The following is a 19,027-nucleotide window of genomic DNA, read 5'->3' as shown; positions in this document are numbered from 1 at the left end:
CTATTTCATTATCTTTTTTGTTGAATATTTTATTACAATGTCATCACTCATTTCACATTTTTGTTATTTTCTTAAGAAACACCTTAATTATATAGTTGTATCTTACTAGGAGTAAAGAAATATTTGACGTAAAAGTTATATTTTGTATGAAGATTTTTCCCGAAAAAAAATCCGAAAAAACCCGAAGTCGAAAAACCCGGCTTTTATTGGTTTGGTTTGGTTTATCGATTTTAAAACTCGACACAATTGGTTTAATTTGGTATTTAAAAAATCCGAACCAACCCGGTTCATGGACACCCATACGGAGAGGTATAACTCAACATGTACTAGAGCTGCAGCATTGCAGAATTACCGAGTGCAAATGAATGCAACAGAAATGGATGTAAATTAATTGACTCTTAATAAGATGTAATATCCTTACTTTTCTTGAATATTAACTCAAACTTCTGCCAATAACAAGGTTATGACAGACTCGTAATTTAATGGAGATTTGGAAAATATAGACACAGACGTGTTTATAGCCAGTAAACGTTCCTATTCTCTACAATTTGGGGACATTTATCCAATTCTGTTCAAATAACCGGGGTAATTCTAATATGGAAAATTGATTCTACATAACATGAGAGATCAAACAAGAAGTCAGATATTGCAGTAAATTAAATTCTAATTGTAGTGTTGCAAAATTCGAACTCTAAATTATTAGTTCATTTATGAACTAATATATCAGTTGGTGCTACCATTATCAACAAAAAGACATCTCTGACCAAGTGGTCCAGACCTAAATCATTACAAGACAATCACCAGTTGTTATCAATTTGACCTCAAAAGATCCCGTGTTCTCTACTACATTTTCATGAAAAACAATGGGGCCTGCTGATCTTCAAGAGCAATGGCTAAGATCATATATGTGGCAGATGGGTTTGGTAGCAAAACCATGTGACAATTCATGTACTATTGTCAATCAACAGAACAACAAATGCCTCTTCACCAGTGAAATTTAAAGTATGTTGGATTGTTTCTCTTATAGTTCTTACATAAATGGAGACAGATAGTCCCAGTGGATAGGCACCATCCATTTTTATGGATTGGATTATGAGAGATCCTTTGTTCCATGTATGAGAAAAAGGTAGGACCTAGTGTTCTTGAACAGTTGAACTTATGTGAGCAAAAGTAATTAATCATGTCAATTAGTTGGAAGGCATCAGGTTATTGATATGTCATTGGCTTTTACTGATGCCCAACCTAACTGGCTCTTCACCACAAATCATGAGATTTTATGACTTTCCATTTGCTTATATAAACATTTTTTGAGAAGTTGCCAGTTGCCACCACAACAACTCTCCAAAATACTAGAAAACTACTCAAAGCTTACCTGTGCTTTCATAACCGAATTAGCAATTGTAATCGTTACTTTGTTCATCTAATTAAAGATCATGGCTATTCGTGTTCCTCGTATAATCAAGAAGTCATCATCGACATCCTTGGATGTTCCCAAGGGCCATTTTGCTGTTTATGTTGGGGAGATGCAAAAGAAGAGATTTGTGATTCCGATATCATACTTGAGCCAGCCTTCATTTCAAGACTTGCTAAGTCAAGCAGAGGAAGAATTTGGCTTCGATCATCCAATGGGCGGTGTAACAATTCCCTGCTCAGAGGACATCTTCATTGGCATCACTTCTCAGTTTAGGATTTAAGTATATACTTGAGATCATTTTTCCCTTTTTTCTTTTTGAGTCTCACAATTTTGTATACAAAGTAGGAGATCCATATTGTACAGTTGATTAGTTAGAAGCTAAGTAAAGCTTAGCACCACAAAGATTGGTGCTTTTTGACTCACATAGACTCTAATTCAAACAATACAGAAAACATATTCATTTCTCACTAAATGTGTTGAAAAGAAAACTCATCTTGAAGTGTTTAATCATTCAGCTTATTTACTTGGCCAAGATATAACTTGAAATATTGCTTGATTTTGGGAATAAATTTGCATATTTTGCTTTTTTGAGAGGTGCAAATCAAACCTACAATCATGAAACTTCAAATTCCCATTTGAACAATTTTTTATTGATCCATTTGAATTATTACAACAAGAACAACAATGTCCCCAGTACATCCATTTGAGTTATTAAATAACTAAAATAGCTGTTATCAATAAAACTGAAAGAAAGATATAAAACCAGTGATTAGTATTTCAATTAGGTTTATTAGTTTGCAACTTGCAACTATAATTATGTTGAGTCATTGCTTACCAAGAATGCAGTTATGTTGTTCGATGAAATTCCTGTCAGGTTGCTCTGAAGCTAAAATGTGGATTGGGGCCTTGCATTAGTGAGGACGATACCTATGCACGGGTAAAAGTTCTCTTTCAGATGCTTTAAGTTCTTTATAAGGCTCTTTGAATTGGGTAAGCCTGTCCATGGATATGTTATTCAAAAACTTCATGACATGAAACCTGAATTTTGTTTTTTACAAATTGTTGTTTGAAAGGATTATAAGTACTTCACAAAAGGACATAAAAGGAAAATCCATATGACCCTTCCTTCATGTACTACTGTCTTTAATAGATATCAATCAAATCACCTTTACCACCCATTATTAGAATGTTTTCGGGTATCATGATCAGGTAAAATAACTTCTCTTCTTCACCTATATGATCTGAAACCAAATGTTTCTCAATCACAACACTGATTAAGCAGCCTATTGGGTGGCCTTCTGCTATATATATACAACCAAGTAGAACAATAAATAAGGGGTTAAAAAATATAAAGAAATGATTATTAGAATGTTTTGGCATCATGATGAGGTACGAAGATCTGAAACCAAATGTTTCTCAATCACAACACTGGGGTTAGGGCACTTCTATATATACAGAAAATAATTTTAATTTTGTATATACAACTTCTAATATATACATAAAAAAATTTTTAATTTCAGATATAGAAGGGGTTCGGATGACCCCTTTGGCCCAACCTAGCTCCGCCCTGACTGTGTGATGATGGAATAAAACAGAAGCATTTTTTTACAATCTCAGTATCATATCCCAAATCTCCACATACAAATTCTTTTCAACCATTTAGGGCTATAATGATTAATGATAAATTATCCCATATATTTTGGATCAAGTTATAGACCTAAGCTAAGAAGCACTTGGAATTGGAAATTATGGTCATTTAAATTTTTTTATTTTCTTGGGGATAACGCTTACAAGAAACCATGTTACCATCTACGCATTCCGGGGGATGTGTATCTACACATAAATAATAACATGGCACAAGTCTATTTTAGCAATTTGATTGTGAGGGATACTTTGCTCTAAGTTCATAGAAAAGGTAGGGCCTGTTGTCCTTGATAACTAAGACCTCTCTCACGTTACTTCTTGTTTTGGGATAGTAATGAACATTTTATGTTTTCCCAATATGGTTATGTTTTTCATCCTGGTGGTCCATGCTCCAGGTCATCTCTTCTTAAAAATTCTACAAATGAATAATGCTTCACTCCAAGTTTCAAATAAGGTAGGGTAATGTTCTTGAACTAATAGTGCAAAGTTTTCCATACTTGGAAGGCAAAAGCATGTGACACTTCAGTGACATTGTCTTCTGATGGTGCCCACAAATTGCTATTCAACACATATCAGCAGTGCTTGTATGAGTTGCCATTGCCTATATAAACATATTCAAAGAGGTATCTACCACCACAGCTCTCAGCAAACTTGAAAGTATTCAAATCTTTCTGTGTTTGAGTTTTTTTTAGTAATTCTTTCTTTCATTTCTCATCTATACTAAAACTAAAAGATCATGGCTATTCTTCGTATGATCAAGAAGTCTTCCACAACTAGAGATGTTCCCAAGGGTCACTTTGTTGTGTATGTCGGGGAAACGCAGAAGAAGAGATTTGTGATCCCCATATCATTCTTGAGCGAACCTTTATTTCAAAAATTGCTTAGTCAAGTTGAAGAAGAATTTGGCTTCGACCATCCAATGGGTGGTGTGACAATTCCCTGCAGTGAAGATTTCTTCATTGATCTCACATCTCGGTTGAGGAAGTGAGAAGAGAAACCTGTCTCCATTTTTTGCTTAGACAATTTTGTATAGCTGTACAGTGTAGAGTTAGAAGAAACAGTAGGTAGACTAATGAGTTTCGTTCCATAAAGAATGGATGTCATTCCCTTGTCTCTTGACTAAGGACACATTTTTCTACTTCAAAGAAATTGAAGTAATGAACCTTTTTACTTCTATGGTTTAATTCTATTCCATTTATTGATTAATGAATTCATTGCAATAGAAATTTTTTGGTCAACTCTCATGGTTTACAAATCAGAATGACCTTCGATCTAGACCTCTAAGCGGCAAAACCTATTCAATTGGTGATATTATGGTCACTAACATATTGGTAAATGATAATTACACTTTTTGGTTTAACTCACCATGTACTAGAGCTGCAGCATTGTGGAAGTACTGTGCAGCTGAATGCAAATTAATTAGCTCTTAATTAGATATTCTTTTCTTGAATATCAGTGCAAATTTCTGCCAATATTAAGGTTATGGCTGACTCATAACTTAATGGAGATTTGTAAGACATAGACACAGACATGTTGATAGCCAGTAAAAATTTCTAATCTCTGCTCTTTGGTAACATTTCTAAGTATCTGCAAAGATAAGTCGGGTTATTCTAATCTGGAAAGTTGATCCTGCATAATGACTTACAACAAGGGACTAAACACACAAGTTGTAAGATCTTTCAGTAAATTTATCTCTTATTGTAGTGTTGTAGAATTCTAACTCTCAAATAGTCCACTTGTGACTTGATATACCAGTTGGAACTACCATTGTTAACAGCAAGACATCTCTGACCAAGTAGTCCAGACCTGAATCATTACAAGACAATCACCAGTTGTTGTCAATTTGATTTCTAAAGATCCTCTTTTCTCTATCTTGTCATGAAAAATAATGGGGCCTGTTGATCTTCAGGCACAATGGCTGATAACCATAAATTCTTGAGAATGAGTTGCACAGCAAGACCATGTGATACTTCTTGTGTTATCGTCAATCAATAGTGCAACAAATGCCTCTTCACCAGTGAAATTCTAAATAAGGTTGGCATGTTTTCTCTTATTATTCTTATATAAATGGATAGACAGTTTGCATATGTTGTGGTCCCTGAAATCATCATATGGCACCTTCCATATTTATGGATTTGATTTTGAGAGATCCTTTGTTCCATGTATGAGAAAAAAGTAGGACCTAGTGTTCTTGAACTTATATGAGCTGAAGTAATTTATCATGTCAATTAGCTGGAAGACAAGACCATGTGGTAATTGATATGTCATTGTCTTTTACTGACGCCCAATCCAAATGGCTCTTCACCACGTATCAGGAGATTTTATGACTTGCTTTTTGCTTATATAAACATGTTTTCAGAAGAAGCCACCACCACAACAACTCCTCCACAAAACCAGAGAACTACTCAAAGATTTTCCTTTGCTTTCTGAATATTTAGTAATTCTTCTCTTGATCATTTGCTCATCTTAAATAAAAGATCATGGCTATCTGTGTTCCTCGTGTAGTCAAGAAGTCTTCAACAGCCTTGACTGTTCCCAAAGGCCATTTTGCTGTTTATGTTGGGGAGAAGCAGAGGAAGAGATTTTTGATCCCCATATCATACTTGAGCCAGCCTTCATTTCAAGACTTGCTAAGTCAAGCAGAGGAAGAATTTGGCTTTGATCATCCAATGGGCGGTGTAACAATTCCCTGCTCAGAGGACATCTTCATTGGCATCACTTCTCAATTTAGGATTTAAGTATGTAATTGAGATCATTTTTACTTTTTAGATCTCACAATTTTGTATAGTAAAGTAGGAGATCCGTATTGTAAAGTTGGTTAATTAGAAGCTATATGAAGCTTAGCACCACAAAGATTGTTGCTTTTTGACTCACGAAGACTAATTCAAAGAATACAGATACAACATTATCTTTTCTCACTAAATGTATCCGATTCTTTTTTATCTTGAAGCTTTTCAAGATAAAATTTCAAACTTAGTTTAATTTAACTTGTATACATGATTGTGTAAACATCAGTCAATATTATTTGGTTGATATTTTATATTACCAAATCAGAGTTTTCTTTGAACACTTATCTGATGCATTGTATTTCACTTTTATCCGACACTGAAAGAAAATATACATCATTATTGCATAATAGAAAAATCCTTTTGGTTTTCGAACTTTTTTATATGGTAGGTGAAGTTTGTGAGAAAATTTAACAAGTCAATCCAACACCTAACACTCCTTACCTTAAGATCAGAGTAAGTTACAAGAGTGTGAGAACGGGTTTACTAAAGGTTGACAGTATCATACAGAATTTTTACATTTAACATGCTTGAAGCTAGACCATGTTGCAGCCCATCACTAAAAAGATCAACATATTTTGCCACAGCAAGAACCCTGAGAGTCATTGAAGTGTTTCATGCCCCGTATAATTATAATGAGTTAAAGTTATATACAATGACATTAAAAGAAATTACACTTTAATTTAATGGCTTTAACAAGTCACTCTAATCTATAGGTTACCATGTCAGGCTTCACATGGAAAGTTACCTCTTGTTATAAGTTAAATGACTATCAGTAAACTCTTATAGTTTTACTGTACCTTTTGAGGTCTTTGTCCCTAGTACCATATAAGCCATAGTCCTGGCTGTTCATAAATACTTAGAAGTTTGGTATACTAGGAATCTGCTGTTCAAAGTCAAGTTGTTGTTGGATTATATAATATGATCAATTCAAGGTGCACTGTGCCAATTGATTTTCTCGACAAATTTAAGCCAGAATGTCGTTCTTGTGGATTAGTACCAGTCTATTATCATAATTGCTTACCAGATTAAGATAAGCTTCTGCATTCTTCTCTTGGTTGTTTCCTTCAAAATTTAGTACTGAGGTCCACAGATGCTCAGCACTGGCACAACACAAGTAGACACTGGTTGGTTTTGCTCTTCTTTGACCAGAAACATTGCATGACCCATGACCATCTTATCGATAAATGAATCTGGAGAAATATTCCAACTTATCCAAATCACTATTATTCAAATAATAATGATCCTAATTTGACCATTTTATAGGTAACTTTAAATCTTCAACTGCAATACCACTTGGAACCATAAATAATGTAGTTTTTTTCATAAGAACCAACTTGTATCCTGAGCCATCAACAACAACAACAACAACCCAGTGAAATCCCACAACGTGAGGTCTGGGGAGGGTAGAGTGTACGCAGACCTGACTCCTACCAAGGTAGGACGGCTGTTTCCGAATGTATCCTGAGCCATCGCTTTAGCAATATGGACGATCAGATTTTGTCTAAAATTATCATAGCTAGATAAGCATTTCATTATCAATCATTCGAATTCTGACTACAACTTGTTGATTCAACATCAAGAAATGGCTCCAGGTATTCCCTAACTGTACCATTTTCAAGAAGATGAGGTTTCTATCTGTTGTTTGTTGTGAATATCAATGGGGCCTTCTTTTAGACAGAGTTGCAAAGTCTAAATAGTCTGATAATTAGTTGGAAGGCTTACATGTGCTATTGTCTCTAAATAGTGCTGCATCAAAACTCAACCACACAAGTAATCTGTAACTAGTGCTACATAATGCCTATCTAATGCATATAGTAGGATTCTACAACTTGTCATTGCCCTATATAAACACATACAAAGAAGGGTTTACCATATCAGCTCTCACCAAAACTTGAAATCATACAAAGCTTTCCTCTGCTATCAAAGTCCTTACAAGTTCTTCCCTTCCTTATTTGCTCATCTATATTGAACTAAACGACCATGGCTATCCGTATGCCTCGTATAATCAAGAAGTCTACTGCAGCTAGAGACGTTCCGAAAGGTCATTTTGCTGTTTATGATGGGGAGAAGCAAAAGAAGAGATTTGTGATCTCCATATCATTCTTGAATCAACCGGAATTTCAAGACTTGCTTAGTCAAGCTGAGGAAGAATTCGGCTTTGATCATCCAATGGGTGGTGTCACAATTCCCTGTAGCGAGGATGTGTTCATTAATCTTACTTCTCGCTTGAGTAGGTTCTGAGGTTTTTCCTTCCACAGTTTTGTAAAGAACTAACCTTTCTAGTTTGTACATTAGAAGAATTAGGAAAGACTCATTATTCATACCATATTACTGAAATTAGATAGAGGGGACTACTGTCAGCTGCGACATTAGATCCCAATTTTGGATGTAATTATCAGTAGTAACTGATGTCAAAAAGGCATACAGCACATTTTTTAGCAAATGAAATCTGTTCAGATTCATGCTTTGGTCATTTGGATTTTCAGTATTATGACTCCATTCTTCATAACATGGGAATTGGAGCTTCTAAAGTGTTAAAGTCTATGTTAATTAACTCTAAAGAAGACACATTATCCTGAACACTGAAATAATATGTTAACAACATCAACATACCCAGTATAGTCCATGGTGGGGTTTGGGGTACCTTGTGGGATACAGAGGTTGTTCCGATAGACCCTCGGCTCAAGAAAAAGGTAATAACAACAAACGAAACTATATACCTGCAGCAGAAATTCAAAATATCAACGAACTGACATTAGTAGATCATACTCCATCAGACATGTTCCATCAATGCTGTTTTTAAAACAAATCTCTGGCTGGATCAGCTGGATAACTTGGGATAATCTGATCAGCAAAGTTGATCAAGTCATCTGATTAAAGCAGTTCAACAGCTGAATCTGCAACACCCTGATGTTCAGATCAAATATGCAGATTACTGCAAAACATTCATGTTAATTCTTAAAAATCATGGATGTCTGGGATTCAAAATGAAAACGTTGATGAAGGCATGTCTTGATAGGACTTCGTATCGACATTAGGAAGGCTTTGGACAGACTCCTGAGGCGTTGGAGAACCTGACGGATAAAACTGGCACTAGTCTAAGCCAGTCTTCTATATTCAATTCTGTCATATAACATTGGTTTTTTTCCTAGTCAGTTTGATTCAAAGGTTAGGCCCTCGTTGCTTCATATATACAGGGGAATGCCCTCTTAACTTCTGTGAAAAACTAACAATTCTTTTAACTCATCCCTTTGTTCTATTGGTATGTGATGATTGATAATACTTCTCTTTTTTGAGAACAAATGTTTACTAGAAACCATATTAATGATAGAAATTGCCTACTAGATGTATACTTAAACATGATTAACTCTGATTTCACTGAATGAACCTCCTCCTCCTAACACACTTGCTTTGGCTCGGTAAGGGGTGGAATTACTATGGGCAAGCGAGCTAATCCAGGAACACGACGAATCAAAACACTTGTAATTTTAGGAATCAAAGTGTCTTGATCAACATAATCACCATGTAAGTCAAGTATTAGCAAAACAACAAGTATGTGTCGGAAATTCAAGGCATGGAAACCTGAAATCTTAAAGGAAATCCACAACTATGCTACAAATTTAACACAAACAAACGTCTAATTGGCAGAGACAAACTAACTGTGATTCTTTTCTAATAAGCAGTCAGAAGAGCACAGGCTGAACGAAAATATTTTATTCAAACACTCATAAATCTTTTAATGCTTTCTACAATCTTCACACAATGAAAATAGGTAGCAGCAACCATATTTATAATAGTATGAAATCAAAACATATTCGTTAATTTAACTCTAAATCTTAACTAGACGTGAATTAAAATATCAAACTATCCTAACCAATTTTGATTTCCTATAGCTTTAAATTTTTAAGTTTTTCAACAGGGGGGGCTAAATCCATAGGCTGATCTTTTGCGCGAGCTTCAGCAACACGTTGCAGAAAATAGGCATGGTAAGGATTGGAAGCATCGACAGAACTGTAGCTCAAATGACCAGGGTTATTTAGCATATTATGCTTCTCGAGCCTTGCCACAAGCACTGCACTCCTGTCAATTAAACTCATAAGACGTTGTTCGCGAAGAGCTTCAGTGACACGGTGCTTATAATAGGGATGATAACGATCCGAAGCATCAAAGAAACTAAAACTAGGATCACCAGAGTGACTAAACATAATCTTCTCCTCCCAATCTTCCCCTAACTCAGCCACACGCGGTGCAATCTTGTCAACAAGAAGCCTAATATTTTCTGGAGGAACAATGTATGATGGATGATCTGCCATTCTGCAAGAGTTTCAAGAAAAGATGAGCGCACAAACTTGAATATCTGTGCAAAGAAATACAGTTACGAATACGGCTTATATAGGTTTTCGGAAACCGACTCAACTTTATTTTGTCACTTTAAAATAACTCAATTTTTAAAACGGAAAAGGATCATATTTGACTTTGGTCTCAGAAAAAGACTATGAGCCCATTGCGCGTAGCTTATAAGTTGCTGAAAATTCAGTTTTTTTTTTTTTTTTTTTTTTTTTTTTTTTTTTTTTTTGTGTTTAATTGAAACATAAAATTTATTTTGTACTTAAAATAAGTTGGGATAGCCCAGCTTATTTTTTTTACTTATAAGCTGTTTTCAAACTGCTATTTTTAAGCTAAGCCAAATGGACCCTATTTTTGCTATTCGTTATTTTTTTTAATATATTTATTTTCACCTCTGAACCATTAATTTCCCTTGTCCTTATCTTTATTTCCTACATTAATATTATTTTGGGAAAATGTCAATAATGTACAATCCAAAGATAAAAAATTACATCCACGTAGCAATATGCTTTTAGTTAAATCTGCATAATCACTTTTTCACGGTATACAACTTTAGACGGCAATACACATACACCTGGAGTAGATAATATTGATACCTTGTATAAAAGTGTATATACAATAATATTATACAATAGTGTACAATTTTATACACTTACTACACGACAATGTATCAACCTTATATAGAGAGTATAATAATGTAATAAAAGATGTTTATACACACTTTTACACTGTTATACAAAATTATACAAAAATTTATTTTGATTCCCTAACTTCAACTAATGTTCTCCTCCTCTACAGCCGTACCGACCACCAAAATGAGCATCACCTACTCCTCCGCCGCCAACTCCCCACCGCCGGAGCATGTCACCCTCGCCCTTCAATCTCTCAAAATCTCCGCCGGAGCATGTTGTCACCGCCCTTCAGTCTCTTAAAATCTCCCGTTGGAAGGGTCGGAAACAACAAACAACGCCGGAGGAGGAAGGAGAAGAGATAAAGTCGGAACCGACTGAAATGAGTGAGGAAGTGAAGTGAAATTGCCGATTCAACTTTGTGGCTAACTCAGGTAAAAAAAAAAAAAAAAAGGGCTAAAACGAGTAATTATTTTTCCCTAATTGGCATAGGTGAAAAAATTTCTATTATTTTCTCCTAATTTAAATCTAATCAATTTAAACCCGAGCCATCCATTTAACCGAACCTATTTACAAAATAAACCCATCCACCCAATTTGCATGCTAAAAGAAGAAGCACCTATTTATATGATCCTATTTTTCATGAAGCTGGGCTACCAAAGATCAACCACACATACCGGGAACAGAATAGGATAACAGATTTGCTAGCAAAAGAAGGAGCCAAACGAAAGTTTTTAAAAAGCTTAAGCTGAAGGCAGTTCCTTTGGTGTTTGTGAATGATGCTTTTTGAACTAACATCATAGAAAGTACATTTAACGGGGAATTTTGGCTTGTGATATTAATAGCCAATCTGCGCAGTACTCTCTTTTGAACGGGATCCTAATAATCCCCAAGTTTGTATGCCTCCACACAATTAAATATTAAAGAGAACGGGATCCTAATAATCCCCAAGTTTGTATGCCTCCAAACAATTAAATATTATATAAATATCCAGTTAACTAAAAAAAAACAGAAACTCATCAATTGACAAGTAACGTGACATAGACCAACTGCTCCAGAATTCTCTGTTGGTCACAATGGGTGCGGTTATTTATCGAGAATTTTTGTTGAAAATTTGTCATGAAATAAGGTTATTGCCCCTTATACCCTTTACAGAGAGAAATGCGTCAAAATGTCAAATTTCTCTTAATCACTAGATACCAGAACCCGTGCCAGCACGGGACCAACATATATTTATAATTTTATTTTTATGCAATTATAAAAAGAATTGATATATTCTACAATATTTCTTGAAAGTCAAGTATGGAAAGATAGAAATTTTGGGAGCACGGGTTCAATAATTTGTGCCATGATGTTATTTCTTTGTTTCAGTTTATATGACTTTATTTAAGAAAAAGACTAATAGATAATTTTTAAACTACGCTTTAATCAAATTTGAACCAGAATTTCAAAACTTATTGAATTTTTAACTACTTCTAAATACGGAAACGTCATTTGAACTACCATTCCCCTAGGCTAAAACGTGAAACTTTTTATACATATGGTGATTATGTATATTGTGTCATATAACATGGGCATAGATGCGGTATAAGATTTCTATCCCTTTTTTTTTTTACTTAACCTATCATAAGTATGTACTAATAAATTATTTTGGCTATTATAGTGCTCCGTATATAATTAGAAACTTAAGACACTGGAAAATGCCTTTTGAGAATGTAATACCCATCTTAGTTTCTTTTTAGGATATTAAACGATGCGCAATAAACATCCGAGTAATTTATTTTATCAGTTGTAACAATATTAAATTAATTTGATTATAAAATTACAGTTGGTGAGGTAAGATATCACCCATGGAACTACAAAATGTAATCAGTTGTAATAGTAACTTTTAAAAAAATGAAGCTTGATAATAATATATTCAGAACTACTTTTGAAAAATTAATCTTTACCTGTACTTTCTCTGTCTATTGAATATTAGTACTACAAGAGTACAAAACAAGCTATGGAGATTGGAGGGAGAGATAAGTAAGAGATTGCCACATTAAAGTTTAATGGGGGCCACTTTTTTTGGACAGCCATTCAAAAATGTTGCAAATGCAGCGCATGGTATAGAAATCTAACTAAATGAATTCACCATTATTGACTTAATGAGGAATACTTTGGAAATTACATGAATATTGCTTGATTTTTTAATATGAGGCCCAGGTATTTTTTTTTTTTTTTTACATAAGTTGGAGGTGGACGACGAAACCACCTCCAAACTCATGCTTCTAATATATATATATATATATGTATTTGTCATGAAATAAGGTCAAAATGTCCCTTACTTTTAATCATGTCAAATTGTATGGATCTTCTAATGAGCCATACAAATAAGGGCGAAGTGCATATATAGCCTATTTCGAGATCTCAATTTAAGCCATAACTAAAATTCTTAAACTTTTGCAAGTTTAACCACTTTAAATCATTTTCATGCGTGAAAATTTGAAGTTCATACATATGCTTTGGAGTTTGGCTTGCCAAACCCTAACTTCAAGCAACTAGAAGCAAACAAACTTCAAAGTTTTTTGCATGAAGTTCAGGTATATATGATTAAACTCCAAGCATGGTGCATGAAGTTCTAGCATCGCATGTCTCTTAAATATCAGTATGCCGAACTGAAAGTAATTTATATAGTCAATCTTCATTTCTTTCGATATTTTCAAGCTTTTCCAATACCTGCTTGATTTGAATTCACATTTTATTTTTTGAAATTCAAAATTCGTTTCTTCAAGTTTGCGACAATAATAATGTTTACATGATATTTTAATTCCATTTCTTAAAATAATGTACACAAGAGCTGCTAAAAGAAAAAAATAATTTGTTAACACGTAATATCAAATGTGAATCATTTGAAACAGATACTACGTGGCTGAAGTATTTTGTTTAAACTTTTAATATATATATATATATATACTAGTTATGTGAGGCCCGTGCACTCAAAATATAAAAGCAGATATTTTAACTAAAGAAATATAATTTGTGTTAGTACAAGTGTACAACAACAACAACAACAACCATATACCCATTGTAGTCCCATAAGTGGGTAGTTATATAAAAGCAAAATTTTCATTCCACTCCTTTAATATTTTAACTTCCATTTTGATGAAATTATTTAATTCAAATCAAATTTGGAACCAGAATTTGACATTATAACTTATGTATCATAATTTTCTGAAGTTATTTAGTTCTAAATAAATAATCTATACATAGTTAATGAACTTTTAAGACAAATACATAATTTAACTTGTGCAAAAGATGGAGCTGCTCCTCTCTTAATTAGGGATTAGGGGTTCGAACATGGATATGGAAAAAAAAATCTTTGGAGGAAGCGCTCCTCCCGAATAGGCGCGATGCGGTGCGAATTATACGGATTAATTGGGCTCGAATGCGGATATCGAGCACCAATCAGAAAATCAAAGAACGTGAAAAATGAGGTAGGAGGTTCGATAGCTTTTGAAAAGTAGACTTTAAAAACAAAAACAAAAAAATTGACATAAATAAATAAGATTAGAACCTAAAAGTAATTAATTAAAAAGTTTTAAAAAAATTTGAAAATTATTGTAAGGACTACAAAAGTCTCCAGGCTCGATAGCTTTTGAAAAGTAGACTTTAAAAATAAAAAACAAAAAAATTGACTTAAATAAATAAAATTAGGACATAAAAGTAATTAATTAAAAAGTTTTTAAAAAATTAGGAAATTATTGTGAGGACTACAAAAGTCCTCACATTCCCTCTTATATATAATCAATTTTTTGCGCGGAGTGCCCTTCTTTTGGGGTGGTCTTTAAATTTTGCCCCTCATATTTGTGGTCTTTAAATTATGCCCCTCATATTGCTGGTCTTTAATTTTTGCCCTTCGCGCAGGTTCTGCGTTCGAACCCTCGCTCAAGCAAAAATTTAAAAAAAAATCGCAAGACGGGGGTTGAATCGCGTGTATCTGGGACCGTACTTTTGTTAAGGAATTACAAATTTTATGCGAGACCCGCATACTCATACATTATGGGCGGACTTGGCATAAGTATGCGGTCCCGCATAACTTTGATAATTTCTTCACAAAGTTATCTTGGTGGAGCATACTTTTAATGGGCAAACTTTCTTCATCACAACACTTGCACATAACACAAATTGGTTCTACACTCAAGCCCGTTGTATGATCCTATTAGCGGTCAAAATGAGGTCTTCCATGTAAGCACAATCACATTGTGAAATATATTTTAGTCGAGTGGCATGTTGAAACACCATAAATTTTCGGTTGACTCTTTCGGATTACCTAATAATTGCAAGAATTTAGTTCGAATCAAGCTTTTTCCGAGGTTGAGAAGAAGTATGCACTTGCTCGAGGATTCTCCAAGAACCAATAATTTGTCTAACCATCCAATATGTACTGAAAACAAGTTAAATTGGTCAAATCCTACTCTTTGACATAGTAAGCATGGATTCACTTTATCCATAAACTTTTATCTGCGGACCGGCATAACTTTGTGAAGGAATTATCAAAGTTATCTTAGGATCCCGTGATACTTACGCCAAGTCCGCCCATAAGGCATAAGTATGCGGTCGGATAACTTTCGATAATACCTTCACAAAGTTATCGCCGGTGGGGGCATACTTTTAATGGGCAAACTTTCTTCCGTCACAACACTTGCACATAACACAAATTGGTTCTACACTCAAGCCCCATTGTATGATCTATTAGCGATCGGCGAGTCTTCCGTATAGCACAATCACATTGTGAAATATATTTTGTCGAGTGGCATGTTGAAACACCATAAATTTTCGGGTTGACTCTTTCAGGGATTACCTAATAATTGCAAGAATTTAGTTCGAATCAAGCTTTTTCCGAGTTGAGAAAGTATGCACTGCTCGAGGATTCTCCAAGAACCAATAATTTGTCTAACCATCCAATATGTACGTAAAGCAACGTTAAATTGGTCAAATCCTACTCTTTGACATAGTAGGCATGGATCCACTTTATCCATAAACTTTTATCTTGGACCGCATAACTTTATAAAGGAATTATCAAAGTTATGCGGATCCCAAGATACTCTTTTTCTCTGAAATCGCCTGAGCGGCATAAGTATGCGGATCGAATAACTTTAGTAATTCCTTAACAAAAAGTATCTTAGTCCCAAGATATGCGAAATTTAAACTACGCCTTTGCGAATTTTTTTTAAAATTTTGCACAACGCGTGTTCGAACACAGAAACCTATGGGTGTTAACCGAAGGGCAAATTTTAAAGATTTCAAATATGAGGGGCAAAATTTAAAGACCACCCAAAAGAAGGGCAATTCTGTGAATTGCCCATATATAATAGTAATATACACACAGTATGTACATCCAGACAGAAGCTGCAAAGGGCAAAAAGGTAACGCAACCAACATTTTTTCAACAACATCCACACACTTGATTCAAAATCACTTTCTACATTTGAAATTCAAAATCCCCTTATATAAATTTACAATATTAGTCATTTTAATTATGAAAATCTTTAAGTGGTTATAGATGTAAAGTTTTTAAAATAAGTGGCTGTACCTTAAATGACCCTTTAAGGATGCAGTGCAGTGCACATAAGCCGCCTCGAAATTTTCAAAAAAATTAAAGGCGCCGTACATCTACCTGTTCAAGATTTTCAAATTAAAACCCTAGACTAGATTACTCTTCGCCGCTCAATCTTCTTATCTCATCATATCTTCAATCTTTTCTCCATTTCCAATAACCATATCCCACCACACAAAAAAAATTCTTTAAGCCAAAACACAATGGCCAAAAAGAAACTGACCCCCCAAGAAAAAGAAAACAATAACTCCAACACAGCAATGGAAGAAGCTACTGAGAAACTTGAAAACCTCAAGAACCTTAACAACATGCTTCTTAAAGAGACTATTGAGAAAAGACAACAAGTTGATTCACTTGTACAGGCAAAAGGGTGTCTGGAATCGGAACTAAAAAAGTCTAACTCGGAGAAAAATGAGTTGCAGAACGAGTTGACTCAGTTAAGTGAACAGGTTATTCAGTTAGATATTGAGAAAAAGTTGGTGTCTTTGTTTGTTGCTGTTCAGGTTGGGTATCATGTTGAGGTGTTTGAGAATGAGAGAAATGAGTTTCTTGAAAAAAATGTTTTGGTTGAGGAAAAACTGAGTAGTGTAGAGAGAGAAATGAGTGATGTTTTGAGAGAGAAGAGTGAGATTGAGAAGCGAATGAGTGGAAAGGAAAGTGAGATTGAAAGGCTGAAGAAGAAAGTGAATGATGTTAGTGACGAGGTGGCGAATGAGAGGAGTGTTACGGAGGAGGTTCGTAAGGAGAAGGAGGAAATGAAAGTGAAACTTGACGTTCAAATAGAGGAGGCGAATGGATTGAGAGTGAGATTAGTCGAAACTGAGAAACGAGAGAAGGAGATTGAAGTGGATGTTGGGAAATTAAGGGTTGAATATGACGCGATTAAAGAGGAAATAAAGGAAAGAGAGAGCAAGATCGAATCGATGGTGAGAGAGAAGGAATTGGTTGAGAATAGCCTGTTGGATTCGAATAAGGTGATTGAAGAAATGAGGGGAAAGATTGATGGGATTGTTAGGGAAAAAGAAGGGATTGAAGTGGAGAGAAATGCGGAAGTGAAGAAGAACGTCGAGTTGGGAAAAACAATAACTGGTCTTAATGATATGGTGATGAGTTTGCAAAAGGAGGAGGCGAAATTGTGTGAAAATTTGGCTGAGTTAGAGAAGAAGTGTTTGGAAGGGTTAAGGAAGGAAGAAGAGATGGAGAGGAGGATTAATGAACTAGTGAAGGGAAATAATGAGAAAGAGATTAGAGTTGAGGGCTTGATTGAAGAGAAGGGTTTTGTTGAGAAGGAATTGGATAAGGCATTGAAGCAATTAGATGAAGAGAATAAGAAGATTGAGCGAACTGTTACTGAGAAGAATGAGATAGAAGAGGCTAAAGTTAATAGGGAGACTGAAATTGTTGAACTAAAGAAACAATTAGCTGAATTCAAAGATGTTGTCGAAAAATTAGAGGTGTCTTGTGATGGTCAAGAAGAGAAGGTGAAGAATTTGGAAACCGAAGTTGGTAAATATAAGGCTGCGTTCGAGCGAGTTACCCTTGAGAAGGATGAGATACAAAAGTGTTTTGCCAATGAGGAACAGAATGGGGTGATAATGAAGAAACAGATTGAAGAAATGGAGAGGCACATTGAAAAAATTGTTAAGGAGGTTGAGAAAACCAAGGCTGATTACCTGGATGTTGTTAGAGAAAAGGAAGAGTTGGAAACTCAATGCCAAGTGTTGAACAAGGAAATTGCTTGTGTTCAAACCTCACTTGGCGATGCACAGAAGAAAATAAGTGCTATGCAGTGTAAGTTTGAGTTGGCAAACAGTAATTCCGAGGAAATCTTGAATGCTTTGAGGACTGCTGCAGATTCAATCTGCTCGAATGGTGAAGGAGATAATGGGAAAAAACAAATGAATGGGGAAAATGTCAAGCCTTATGAAGCAGAGTTGGAGGCGATCAAGAATGCAATCAAGAGTAAAGAGAACAAAGTTGAGGAGATGGAGAGACAGGTTGAGTTTCTGCAGTTTTCAGTAGCACAAACACAGAAGAAGAAGAATTTCTGGACCATGTTATCTTCAGCAACAACACTCTTTGCTGCAATTTCTCTTGCGTATGTCGCTCGTGGTCATTGAATAATAAGGGAGTCCTTAGTATTATCCAAACTGTTAACTACAAGTCCGAAGAAATGACTTTAGTTTTTGGTACCATAGCTTACCTTTAAGAAGGCACATGAGCATTTTTCTAATGCTGCTGGTATCATGGCCTAGACTTGACTTTGACTGCTGTTAGCTTGTTTCAACATCATATGTAACAATCTATGACAGCTTTTTTGTCCTTACTGTATGAAATAATATGAAATCCTTTTTACTTTCTGAAAAAAGGATTACTGCTTCATATTCTGATGTTTGTTGTTGATCTGGTTCGCATTTCTAGAGAGCTATTTTAAAGTCATTTTCCACTTACTGCGTGGAATTATAAGGCTTTAAGGTTTGCTTTTTTAAGAATAACTGAACGTCAAGTCTGAGCCGTCAGTTTACAAGACCTTGTATGTCACTTCTATAATACTGGCTAGAATATTGTTCCACATAATGAAATAACTAAGAGCCCATTTGGATTG

At 34.9% G+C, this 19,027-nt stretch overlaps 3 protein-coding genes across 3 annotated transcripts; all 3 read left to right on the top strand.

Moving 5' to 3' along the window:
- The first annotated feature begins 3,169 nt into the window (after positions 1 to 3,169).
- Positions 3,170 to 4,234, top strand: LOC132065095 (auxin-responsive protein SAUR21-like). The gene has a single exon (XM_059458331.1). It carries the CDS (start codon positions 3,795 to 3,797, stop codon positions 4,044 to 4,046), a length of 252 nt encoding a protein of 83 aa, XP_059314314.1. The 5' UTR covers positions 3,170 to 3,794; the 3' UTR covers positions 4,047 to 4,234.
- A 1,040-nt stretch (positions 4,235 to 5,274) lies between these two features.
- On the top strand, positions 5,275 to 5,981 carry LOC132065094 (auxin-induced protein 15A-like). The gene has a single exon (XM_059458330.1). The coding sequence runs from the start codon at positions 5,539 to 5,541 to the stop codon at positions 5,794 to 5,796; it is 258 nt and encodes an 85-aa protein (XP_059314313.1). The 5' UTR covers positions 5,275 to 5,538; the 3' UTR covers positions 5,797 to 5,981.
- A 10,504-nt stretch (positions 5,982 to 16,485) lies between these two features.
- LOC132065085 (uncharacterized) lies at positions 16,486 to 18,809 on the top strand. Its single transcript, XM_059458323.1, has one exon. It carries the CDS (start codon positions 16,626 to 16,628, stop codon positions 18,540 to 18,542), a length of 1,917 nt encoding a protein of 638 aa, XP_059314306.1. The 5' UTR covers positions 16,486 to 16,625; the 3' UTR covers positions 18,543 to 18,809.
- Positions 18,810 to 19,027: the final 218 nt, after the last annotated feature.

Source organism: Lycium ferocissimum, chromosome 7, assembly GCF_029784015.1.
Source record: "Lycium ferocissimum isolate CSIRO_LF1 chromosome 7, AGI_CSIRO_Lferr_CH_V1, whole genome shotgun sequence".
NCBI classification, from domain to species: domain Eukaryota; kingdom Viridiplantae; phylum Streptophyta; class Magnoliopsida; order Solanales; family Solanaceae; genus Lycium; species Lycium ferocissimum.
The sequence above is the reverse complement of the archived record's forward strand: the minus strand, read 5'-3'. Positions and strand labels throughout refer to the sequence as shown.

Bases quoted from the DNA above. Each gene is read 5' to 3' on its own strand.
- LOC132065095 (XM_059458331.1), top strand. From the start codon at position 3,795: ATGGCTATTCTTCGTATGATCAAGAAGTCTTCCACAACTAGAGATGTT.
- LOC132065094 (XM_059458330.1), top strand. From the start codon at position 5,539: ATGGCTATCTGTGTTCCTCGTGTAGTCAAGAAGTCTTCAACAGCCTTG.
- LOC132065085 (XM_059458323.1), top strand. From the start codon at position 16,626: ATGGCCAAAAAGAAACTGACCCCCCAAGAAAAAGAAAACAATAACTCC.